A 12,616-nucleotide genomic window follows, 5' to 3' on the forward strand; every position below is an offset into this window, starting at 1 on the left:
AATGCTCACCTTTTTTGGCCAAATTATGTTGCGAAAATTAAGGTGCACATTCAATTTGATGGCACATTTACATTCACCAGCAAATACTCTCTCTTTTTGGTTTCAAGTTTCTGAAAATTGAGATGCGCATTAGATTTGATGGCGCATTAGACTCTAGTAAATACGGTAAATCTTGGTTATCACATTTTCTCTGTGGGGGGAACAGTGGAAACAGGGGATTAACCTCTGCTACTCTGAAAAGGCGACTCCATGCTGGGATAACTGAGAAGCTTTGACGGAGGTGATTTGTCTACCAGTTTACTGGATCCAAGCTATTTTCCACATGGTCTAAGTAAAATAAAAGTTGGCTTTAATGTTCATAACTAAAGGGGCAGGAAGTACTTTTTATTACAAAAACGAGAAAAGAATCAGCCAAGAAATTATTCTGATTATTTTTTATGAGGAAGGCCCATTAAGGTTATGGAACTGATTATATTTTACACACACAAACCCTTTGGATAATTAATTGTTGCACACAAGGCAGAATTCGTACTGCCAATTTATTTATCAGATTTTTCTGCCACCTGGCAATCTATAAGGATCCCCAATATATATAAAATATCATGTTGTTGTTGCTGATAATAATAATAATAATAATAATACCACCTGCTCTTCACCAGCAAATCCCTAAGCAGGTGACAACAATTTACAATACAAAACAGTTAAAACAAATCACATCCACAGGAATCAGGTGAGACCTGCTTTGACAGGTAAACTGGGACGGCTTCCACCTCCTCTGAAATAGGGTACCGTTTTGTCGTACCATCGTCTGCTTCTGCTCAGAACATGAGGTCCTTCTGCTGTTTGAGGGCAAAGAGAGCAGCTGGGCCTCAGCTGAGATGCTCAGTAAAGGCGGCTGGGTTTTCTGTGGCCTGGATGTACTCTTGTTTCCTAGAGCTAGACATCTTTTTATTGTTTGTCTAGTTACAATCCCCTCCCAAAAGAGTGAAAACAAGTGCCACTTCCTACAAGACTCCAAGATGCTATCAGATGAATCTCAATGCAAAAATAATTGGGCTTGCTCACAGCAGATGACAGAGGAATTGCCCGGTCAGTCTCCTTACACTTCCCATTGCTTCGAGTTTACTGACAAACGACAACAGCGCCACTGAGATAACGTTGCTCACCTTGAGAAGTAAAATCTTATGAATGGTCCTTGATCTTCCACAGTGAAAGGGACTATATCAAAACTACTTACCCTCAGGGTTACAACAACAACACCGATTACCTAACACCCCACCACTACCACCAGAAGACTATGGGGTGTTACTTACATTGAGTGAGGATCCCCGTTAAGGCATTTTTGAAATTCTCCTTGGCTAGCTCCATTTCTTGTTCGTGAGTTGCCTTTTCGTTCATGAGTCGGCGGATGTGGCTATTTGCCGACTGCACCATGGAATAGAACTGGTTGGCCGTCCGACGATTCACCTCTCCCCTCTCGATCCAGGTAAGCAGCACTGTAATAGCTTCTGAAAATTTGCTGTCATCTACAATCAATTCAAGAAGTTTAAATTACGATTACATACTTTGTGCTATGAATACACTTCTGCCCTTATGAATTAATCGTCTCATAAATAACATTTATGGTGTTTCTTACACTAGACTTCACTTAACGCCCTAACATAAAACTTTATAAATTGTCATCCAAAGTCCTAATTACTATGAGTCTTGTAAAATGTTGTGGCTTGAATTTTCATCCAATAAAGCAATATGAAGCAGCTTCGCTCTGGGAATAATTATATGATAAGGATTTTTAAGGCTCTCCCTGCTCACAGTAGAGTAAGATGAAGAATCATTTAAATGTAAACTATTAATTTATCTTGTCTATAGCGCTTTCAGTGACCAAGTGCTTTGACCCTGAAGCCTTTCAGCCTTGTAGCTCTGAGCCAGAGTCTGCCCACCCATGAGACAAGATGAGGCAACCAACTCAGGCAGCAGGATCCACAGGGGCATCAGATCTTAATAAAGATATTTATTTTTCCCTTGTTCATTCACCCCTTCTTCCCTGGTGGGGAGCGGGCAGCAATTTGTGGTTCACCTCAGGTGCCCAAATGTCTTGGGCTGCCAAATCGTAATTGATTTTCCTGGGGGGGGGGGGTAATTTTGTGTGTGTGCGTATGCTGCTATCTTCACTAATGAGCATGACATTGGCATGTGCACTGGGAAGGGACAATTCTGAGCTTTTTAATCAATGTTTTCAATTGCCTTTCATAATTTGGTTCTTTAATTTGTGCTAAGGACATCTTATTTAGGTGCCACTGAATAATCACTTGGCTTTAATAGCTTATTTTAAAAGGTGGGCAAAAAAAGTGTTCCAGTGCTAATTAAAATATTTGCAGGGGGTGGGGGAAATTAACATGGTACTAAATCGGTGTTGATCAGAAAGGAAGTGGGGCTATTTTAACACATTTTTAACTTGACTAAATCACTTTTTCATTTAAATATTTAATTCCACAAATATTTCATTTTTTTAAAATAACAAGGAGAACAATTTAGCACAAATTGAAAGCCTGGTTTTACAAACCGAGCTTCTTCTTCTTCTTCTTTGGTGATCACTTGTAGCTGAGTAAGATTGTCTTTCATAAACATGGTTTTAACAATGAGTCCATAAGTGACTGTGGTGGCCAATTCTGGATCCACACATCCTTCCACAGTGGGAACATTGGTTTCCGGGCCGGGAGTTGATCACGGTGTGGATTTGCGTACTGGGTGGTGCTGTGGTCTAAACCACAGAGCCTAGGACTTGCCGATCAGAAGGTCGGCGGTTTGAATCCCCATGACGGGGTGAGCCCCTGTTGCTCAGTCCCAGCTCCTGCCAACCTACCAGTTCGAAAGCACGTCAAAGTGCAAGTAGATCAATAGGTACCGCTCCAGCAGGAAGGTAAACACCGTTTCCGTGCGCTGCTCTGGTTCACCAGAGGCGGCATAGTCATGCTGGCCACATGACTCGGAAGCTGTACGCCGGCTCCCTCGGCCAATAAAGTGAGATGAATGCCACAACCCCAGAGTCGTCTGCGACTGGACGCAACGGTCAGGGGTCCCTTTACCTTCCTCTTAGGACGTTTCTCCCTTGTGTCCTGAGTTCGAATGTCTTCAAAGCCCATGGCACCTTTGGTAAAGGCTGTTCTCTAACTGGAGTGCTCACAGGCCAGTGTTTCCCAGTTGTCGGTGTTTATACTACATTTTTTTTAGATTTGCCTTGAGACAGTCTTTAAACCTCTTTTGTTGACCACCAGCATTACGCTTTCCATTTTTAAGTTCGGACCAACTGAGCACACTGGTACCAACAGGAAAGGTAATTTGGACATTCAATGGAAAACTAGGACTAGCTGTAACTTCCTGTCCCATTACTTCAACCCTGCCAGGATGAGATAGATAAAGGTGGACCAGGCAACTTTTTTTCATGACTTTGAAAATGGGACAAAAAGCATCCCAAATAGGACAGGGGACGCTGATGTTCAAAAACGGGGCAATCCTGTTTTTAAGGGATGGGTGGCAACCCTATCCTGGAGAAGAAGAAGAAGAGTTTGGATTTGATATCCCGCTTTATCACTACCCGAAGGAGTCTCAAAGCGGCTAACATTCTCCTTTCCCTTCCTCCCCCATAACAAACACTCTGTGAGGCGAGTGGGGCTGAGAGACTTCAGAGAAGTATGACTAGCCCAAGGTCACCCAGCAGTTGCATGTGGAGGAGCGGAGATGTGGAGATGCGAATCCGGTTCACCAGATTACGAGTCTACTGCTCTTAACCACTACACCACACTGGAGGGCCTCTGACAATACAGACCAAGAGTCTGACTTGGCTCAAGACAGCTTCCTATGTTCCTTGCACCACTGCCTCATGCACCCATCTGGAGGGAGGAGCTCCCACATGGTAGCAATACCTCAAACATTCCATTCCATTTTCAAAGGAAAATGGAGTAAAGCGACACGGAGTGACGGCAGCTTTGTATTCCTCATAAATGCCTTGTTCTACCTCGCCATTTGCCCCTCCTCATCTGGAGCCCAAGGAAAGAAAACAGGGACGCCGCCATTTTAAAGGGAAACATAGCCAATATGGAATGAGTCGAACCACTACATCACTTGAAATTGCAGCCTTCTAAAGCTGCTTTTTCTTTCTCAAAACCAAAAATTCAGCAAATGTTATTCTCATGTGACATTTGCTGCACAGAGTAACACGTAAACTGAGGAAATTAAGCTGGAAATGAGGTTAAAGCGAACCGAAAATGTGATGTTTATTATTATAATAGGTATCTTTATTATACAACGCTTTCCAATCAAGTTGGTCTTTGCAGGAACAACCTGAAGGCTGCAGACTAAAAGGCAGAGAAGGGTGGAAAGGGGTCTGAACAAAAGAGCACATCTTTTGCGTGTTTCTGTCCAGCTCCATCCCTGTAAATTAATAAGAGAACTCTAATTCTGCAGTAGACTTTTAAATAAGAATTGTCACTCCACTGACGTTTCAAAAGTCAACATATTAAAAATTCCACACATTTCTTCATTAAGAAACCAGAAGCATTTTTACTTGGCATTGTAGGAGATGATATAAACAGAAAGGATTGTAAGTTGTTTTTATATGCAATGACGGCAGCAAGAATATTATTGGCACAAAAATGGAAGCAAGAAGAATTACCGACAAAAGAAGAATGGAGGATGAAATTGATGGACGATGAAGAATTGGATAAACTAACCGGAAGAATTCGAAACCTGCGGGACCAGAGATTCACAGAAGACTGGTGTACATTTACAGACTATTTGAAAAGTAATTGTGACGACCAGATTACGTTTGTCGGTTTGCAAGAAGTTTTGTGAGGTAAATTATTTGAATTATTGCAAAAATGGTTAAAGAGGTGGATTGTGAGTTAAGACAATTAAAGGCAATAGGAATTTAAGAAATGCAGAAGAAATGGTGGATCATCAGTGGTGCTGATGGAAGTCCAAAAAGATTGTATAAGATGTGAAGTTCTGTGGAATGTATAATAATTGGCATGTTGAAATTAATAAAATATATATATATATATATATATATATATATATATATATATATATATCATATAATTCCACACATTCCACACATTCCTTATTCCACTATATAATTCCACACATAATTCCACTATATAATTCCACACATTTCTTATTCCACTATATAATTCCACTATATAATTCCATACATTTCTTATTCCACTATAGGACACTCAGTAGTAACATACAAGAGACAACTGTTTATTAAAAAATGAGATATTTTAAAAAATATATAATCATCACTAAATAGGTAACAAAGTTTCCACAGTTGCAAAACCATTTAATTGGATGGAAACAGCATTTGTTGTTGCTGAGCTGGGCTGCAATTGTGTGTGCAACATTGCAGGGTTGGGGAAATTCTCTGAGGGCTCACAGGAAAATCTAGGCTCACATCACCAGCAAGCTGCATGGGCCTGCAAGCCTATTAACAGTTAATTGACGGTTCTGTACAAGGAGAAAAATCTTCATTGGTTCTGTAATTAGGAGATACAAGTTGCTAACAATTTAACAAGTGCTAGAGGGAAATTATTCACAGCTCAACTACATTACCTAACATAATGCCCTCTCTACGGGTTATTTTTAAAATCCTAATTTCATCTTCACTCCTTGCTTCCTAAATTGATGAGCCGACTGCCCAGTGGCTTACATGCTGAAATAATTATCTTCGTTGAAAATAGAACGCAGACCTCCTCCTAAGCGTCTGTAAGTTCACCTGGATCCCTGGCAGTAAATTTATTTTTTGTCTGCTGGAGATATCTTATGGAACGCAAATAATAGAATCCAATTTAAAAGCTGGGCTTGGTTTCCAGCCTTTTGCAGCCTTTCCTTCAGAGTCAAGCTGACACCGTTCAAAAATATTACTTCAGAGGAATGAAAATAAAAAAATATAATGCTTTGTTGCTTATATAAATGCTCTTAGGTATAATTGATTTGCATAACTGATCTTTTTGTTGTTGTTTAGTATACTGGAGCACTTTCTTATATTAAAAAAGTCATTCTTCTCCAACTGTACAGTATATTTTAGAGGAAATTATTGCACTGACGGCAGCGTGTCAATTACTCAAGCATACACATACTTATGGGAAGTGCCATTAAAACCTTGCAACACAGACTTGTCTTGAAAGTCATGATTTATATATTTGAATGCCATCAGCTGATGAAAGTCAACCATCTGGGTGTCCAATGTAAAGTATCTGTTCAAATGTTTGAACCTCAGGTCTTCAAATCTGCAGATAAAGCTCTCATGTTGCAACCCCCCACCATCTTGAGAGGGGTGACTGCTGGGAGACACTCAGAGAAGCTGTATGTATGAGATCCAACATCTTTGCATAGCCGCCAAAATCAGTAGAATAACAGCAGCCCTTCTGGGGCAGGGGCTGCGGAGGCGCTACCAAAATCAGGTCCTCCCTTAAAGAGGGCATATATTGCTGTGGGACCTGGAAACCGACGCCCTGTGTTGTGGGTGGGTACGATTGGTCAGCCACAACACCCGATTGGTAGGGCCCTCGAAGCTGGGTGCAATCTGGCCAATGGGACGCAGTCCAAACGGTTCGAAGGACCTATTTATGCACGTGACCCAGAGCTTCCTCTTTTGGCACATGCATTCGGAACACCCGCCCACCTCTCCCTACTTTTAGGGCTTTGTGCTTGACCTTGCTATGCCGTAGTGTGTCGTTGGGACAGGGGCACGGCAGGAATTTTCCCCAATTGGCTGATTGGCTGTTGCCATTGGGGTTTCGCCTGCCACAAAGCAGATCGTCACAACTTGTAAGGTTGCAGATAGGCTCTGGTTCAGGTGATAGGGATGGGAGAATGCTCTCACCATCCCTATGTGAAGGGTATTCCATTAAAGGAATCCAGGGACTTGATGGTTTGGTCAACCCCTGTGAGGGGGTTGTGCCCATGCCTGAGACATTTGGGTGGTGGAGATAGCCTGTTCCCGGCTTTCCGCTTATCCGGGTGTTCACCCTTGGCTGACCTATGCTGGTGCCCTGGGTCAGCGCTACCTGCATGGCAGGGAGCTAGTCGAACCAAAGCCTATGCAACCAGACACTTTCTGTAATCAATAAAGTTGTGGCCTAAATTCTGCCAAAAACCAAACCAAAAATTTGAGTCATGTGTGAATTTATTTAGGGGGGAGCTTTCTGGGTCTGAACACACAAATATGAACCAACCCATTGGTCCTTTTTGCCTACAAAGTTGGCACTGCGCATTTATCAAGATGGTATCCCCTATTGCAGCCATCTCACTGGCCGCGTGACCCTGGACAATGCCTCTTGCTCTGTATGAGCTTAGCATCGGTTCCCAAACTTTTTTCCACCAGAGACCACTTGAAAATTGCTGAGGGACTTGGCAGACCATGTAACGTTTTTCTGTCTGTTGTAGAAATGGTACCATACTGCTTAGGTGCTGTGTGATTTTTAACAGTATTTGAAATCAGCAACCGAGGAGGAGGAGGAGGAGGAGGACAGCAGTGAATCCTTTGTGGGATGAACCCAACTGCCTCCCACGTTGTGAACAACAGTGACGGATAAAAGAATCTGGAAGCTGAGCAGTTAATTATCTTACACCTACCCACCATGTGTGCATTTTTAGTTGTTATTCTTATTCTTCTTATTCTTATATTTTTATTTCATTCTATGTAATTTTACAATAGATAGCATATAATAAACAAGAACTGTTACAAACATCTTGACTGTCTTTGCATTATTCACCCCTAAGTGCATTCAGGATATCATGTGTGAAAGGAAAATACATTGCCATTATTTTTAAGCACATGTACCGTATTTCTCCATGTATAACACACACACATACCCTGTATAAGTCCTATTTTTCGGGACTCCACATTAAGAAAATGGGGTTGCTGAGCTTTTTGCAGGAAGGATTGCCCAGAGTTGTTGAGCTTTTTTTTAGGGGGGATTGCCAAAATTCGCTCACCCAACTGACCGCCAATCGCCCGCCCAACTGCAGCAGCCAATCAAAACCATCCCTTGCTGCAGCCACCAATAACACACCCAGTAACCGCTGACAATCTCTGGCTCGCAGCAGCAACCAATCCCACATCCCCTCTATGCACTATCTGTGTATAAGATGACCCCAATTTTTTACATAATTTTAAAAAAACAAAACATCGTCCTATACACAGAAAAGTACGGTACATGCATTTGGTTAAATGTTTGTTCCTAGACATATTTTTTAAAACACAAACACACACACACACACACACACACACATTGAGAGAGACCCATGTGGCAGCAGTGGAGAGAGAGAGGAGGCAGAGTGTCTTGTTTGGTATGCCTGCCTCTTTTGCTACAGGCTACAGCCTGCACTAGGAATGTGGGTGGCGCTGTGGGTTAAACCACAGAGCCTAGGACATGCCGATCAGAAGGTCGGCGGTTTGAATCCCCGCGACGGGGTGAGCTCCCGTAGCATGGTCCCTGCTCCTGCCAACCTAGCAGTTTGAAAGCACGTCAAAGTGTAAGTAGATAAATAGGTACCACTCCGGCGGGAAGATGAACGGCGTTTCCGTGCGCTGCTCTGGTTCGCCAGAAGCGGCTTAGTCATGCTGGCCACATGACCCGGAAGCTGTACGCTAGTTCCCTCGGCCAATAAAGCGAGATGAGCGCCGCAACCCCAGAGTCGGTCACGACTGGACCTAATGGTCAGGGGTCCCTTTACCTTTACCTTACAGCCTGCACTATCACACCTGAACAGGTATAGGGAAGTTAAGAGTGAGACCTGCTTTGTTACCCATTAATATGCACACAACTTATTGTGACAGAGTTGTAGATTTATCAACCTTCCGATAACATGGCTGGGAAACGTCTCGTTACCTTTCAGTTTTTCTGCCAGCAAAGTTGCTTCGTGTTCCGAATAATGCATTATGGCGGGTGGAGATGGGGGCCGCATCCGATCTTCTTCCATTTTGCGCCTGTGACGCTCCTCTCGAGCCAGCATCCGCTGCTTACATTCCCATTCATAAAAGTCATCTCTTGCCTGTGCAAAATCAACATGAAGTCGGCCTGAATCTTTCTTGTCCGTACTAGATCCTAATCTCATGCGATAACCTGGAAACAACAAGCAAAAACCACGTCAGGTCTCCTTTCCTTTATTTATGTCCATATGCGTCGAATCGTATCAATGAGTTAACATTTATGCTTGCTGGTTTGCTTGAAGCCTGCCTATTAAAACGGTGGTTTCATTATGTGGAAAACAAGAAGCCAAAAGCACTCCATCCAGATATAAAAAGAGGAAGAGAGGGTTGTAGGCCCTCTCAGCTAGCTTAGCTGCTTCACTCCTTGAACTGGCTGCTACAAATACTCCATATGTGAAACCCATTGTCTGAGTTTGCTGTCTCCCTCCTCCGCTCTCTCACCTCCTCCTCTCTCTCAGCACCTTTTCTCATTTGTTATGTACTGAGCTGAATAGGATCCAAAATGCAGCAGTCTGATTGGTCCTAGAACAACAGGATCCAAGATGCAGCAGTCTGATTGGTCCTAGAACAATAGGATCCAAGATGCAGCAGGCTGATTGGTCCTAGAACAATAGGATCCAAGATGCAGCAGTCTGATTGGTCCTAGAACAATGCAGCAGTATGATTGGTCTGCAGGAGCCACCCAATCCAGGGCATGATCCAGCTCCAGATGGAAGTGAATCCACAACCTGATTGGCCTACAGGAGAATTCCGGAATTAGCCAATCACATGCAGCCCATTGTGTAAATAATGTATATAAAGCAGATACTTTGGGAGGACTTTCATTGCTCCTCACCACTATGAGCTGAATAAAGAGCATGAAATCCACTCCGAGTATATTTCAACATTTATGTCATATTTTAGACTGTTAACTTGAGAGCGGGGCCTGCCCTCTTATTGCTATTTGTAACTATTAGACCAGGGTTTCCCAAACTTGGGTCTCCAGCTGTTGTTGGACTACAACTCCCATCTGCCGGCATCCTTCGGGGGTTGAGAAGCTAGCTGGCTAGCCCCCAGCTGGATCATGCCCTTCCAGCCGTGACGATCCCCCGACCTCAGGTGTGACGTAAATCAGCGACTCAGGCTTCAGAGCCTGAGCACACTTTATCAGCAGAGCAAACTGTGCAAACAGAAGAGGCGTGAGGCTTGTGGAAACATACTAACAAGCTACGGATTTATTAAGCATAAATCAGGACAAAGAAACATGCTGTCTCTCTTTCCGTCTCCTCAGAGAGAGAGTCAAAAGCAAAAGCAATACACAGCGGAAGTTTCCAGCAAACTGTGCTGGAATGTAAACAGACATGTGACATGTAACAATCTCACACGTCTGCAACTTAAGGTGGAATGGAAAACCCCAACACCATCATCCCTAGCTAGCAAGATCAGTGGTCAGGGAAGATGGAAACTGTAGTCCAAAAACAGCTGGACCCCAAGTTTGGGAAACCCTGCATTGGACTAAAAAATGGTTAACAATGGCTTAAATAAAGAAATGCACCCATCTGCATTTTGAAGGCACATAACATTTTTGTTTAGCCAAATGTGCTGTCAATAATAGAGGAAAACAGACTGATATTGTGAATGTGCTCCCTGTGCTTCCACATAGCAGTTTATTGCGGACTTGGTGTTGCACACTCATGCAAGTTTTTGCATCATCCACACAACGTCCTCATCAAAATGCCACATCTTTAACTCAGATTCACCACTTACCGGGAATATACATATACATATACATACATATATATATATATATATATATATATATATATATATATATATATATATATAAAAAACTTGTAGGGTTTTTTGTGGAAACAGTACTGGTTTTAATGGGAAAACAGTACGGTACAACATTTTAATGAGGAAAACATGTGGATGCTGCATAAAACTTGCCTTCAGGAGCAGCAACAACTCCACAATAAACTGACATCCCTGGTTAAAATGAACTTTTTATTGCTGCCTAATAGCTTACTTATCAGTCTTTGCTTATCCCCCCATATATTTTATTAAAGTTTGAAAAAAGATATACAAAAGTTAATTATCAAATACCCAGTATCTTTTTAATATATCAAAGATAAAAAACCTAATCTACATAAAATGCAAACCAAGAAGTGGAAAAGAAGAAAAAAGAGAAATAAATAAAAATTGGAAAAGAGAAAAAAACGAGAACTTCTGATTCTTTGCCAGCTATATATTCTAATCACCCACTCCAATGTAACAACCAACGATTCCACTTTCTATTTTCTTCCTAGAACCCAGATACAACAAGTTCTTTTTCTTTTTCATGCAAAAAGTCCATAAGAGGTTTCCAATCTTTAGTAAATATCAACATTTATTTTTCTGTAATTAAACATGTCAACTCCTCCATGGTAGGTAATGATGAACCCTTCTACTTTTGTGTATATAAGTCTTGCTGCTGTGATCATATATTGAAATAATGTTCCATGGTCCTTTTCTAATTGTATTTCCATTATTCCTACCAGGAAAAGTTCTGTCTTCAATGAAATGTTAACCTTTAAAATCTTCTGCATCAATGTATGTACTGCATGGGTTTCTCAAAAATACCTCATGTCAGCTGAATCTCATTTTATTTTTATTTTTATTGATGGAGTTACTAGCTTGGTGGAGCAGGGGAATGCTGTGGACATAGTGTATCTTGATTTCAGTAAGGCTTTTAACAAAGTCCCCCAAAGTCCCCCATGATATTCTTTTGAGGAAGGTGGTAAAATGTGGTCTGGAAGAGGTAACTGTTAGGTGGATTTGTAGCTGGTTGACTGACCAAACCCAAAGAGTACTCATTAATGATTCCTCATTATCTTGGGGGAAAGTGACAAGTGGGGTGCTGCAGGGTTCTGTCCTGGGCCCGTTGTTGTTCAACGTCTTCATAAACAATTTGGATGAAGGAACTGAGAGGATGCTCATCCAATTTACAGATGACACCAAACTGAGAGGGGTAGCTAATGCCACAGAAGACAGAATCAGAATTCAAAATGACCTTAACAGATTGGATAACTGGGCGCAAACTAACAAAATGAAATTCAGTAGGGACAAATGTAAGGTTCTGCACTTAGGCAGGAAGAACCAAATACACTAAAATAAGACGAGGACCACCTGGCTTACATGTGAAAAGGATCTAGGGGTCTTGGTGGACCACAAGCTTAACACGAGTCAACCTTCCGATGCAGCAGCAAAAAAGCTAGGGATATTCTAGGCTGCATCAACCAAAGCCTAATGTCCGGATCAAGGGAAGTAATAGTACCGTTCTATTCTGCCTTGGTCAGACCACACCTGGAATATTGTGTCAAATTCTGGGCACCACAGTTTAAGAAGGATGTTGACAAGCGGCAAGGTGTGCAAAGGAGGGCGACCAAGATGATCAAGGGTCTAGAAACCAATACAATTGAAGGAGCTGGGTATGTTTAGCCTGGAAAAGAGGAGACTGACAGGAGATATGAGAGCCATCTTCAAATACTGAAAGGGCTATCACATGGAAGATGGAGCAAGCCAAGTACTTCATTTTTAAAAATTATTTCCCCCCTACATATGATGGCAAAAATTGGCAAGTAAATGAAGTAGTGAGAACTC

At 42.1% G+C, this 12,616-nt stretch overlaps 1 protein-coding gene across 5 annotated transcripts in view; it reads right to left on the bottom strand.

Annotated features, from left to right (window-relative positions):
• Nucleotides 1–12,616, bottom strand: part of ENOX1 (ecto-NOX disulfide-thiol exchanger 1) — a 280,653-nt gene that overhangs the window by 69,189 nt on the left and 198,848 nt on the right. For all 5 annotated transcript variants that reach the window (XM_053397289.1, XM_053397286.1, XM_053397288.1 and 2 more), the window contains 2 exons: nucleotides 8,895–9,128; nucleotides 1,314–1,526 (listed from right to left, as the gene is read on the bottom strand). In XM_053397289.1, coding sequence (XP_053253264.1) covers nucleotides 1,314–1,526; nucleotides 8,895–9,128 — 447 coding nt within the window. The remainder of the gene's footprint in view (nucleotides 1–1,313; nucleotides 1,527–8,894; nucleotides 9,129–12,616) is intronic.

This window comes from Podarcis raffonei, chromosome 7, assembly GCF_027172205.1.
Source record: "Podarcis raffonei isolate rPodRaf1 chromosome 7, rPodRaf1.pri, whole genome shotgun sequence".
Classification (NCBI taxonomy): domain Eukaryota; kingdom Metazoa; phylum Chordata; class Lepidosauria; order Squamata; family Lacertidae; genus Podarcis; species Podarcis raffonei.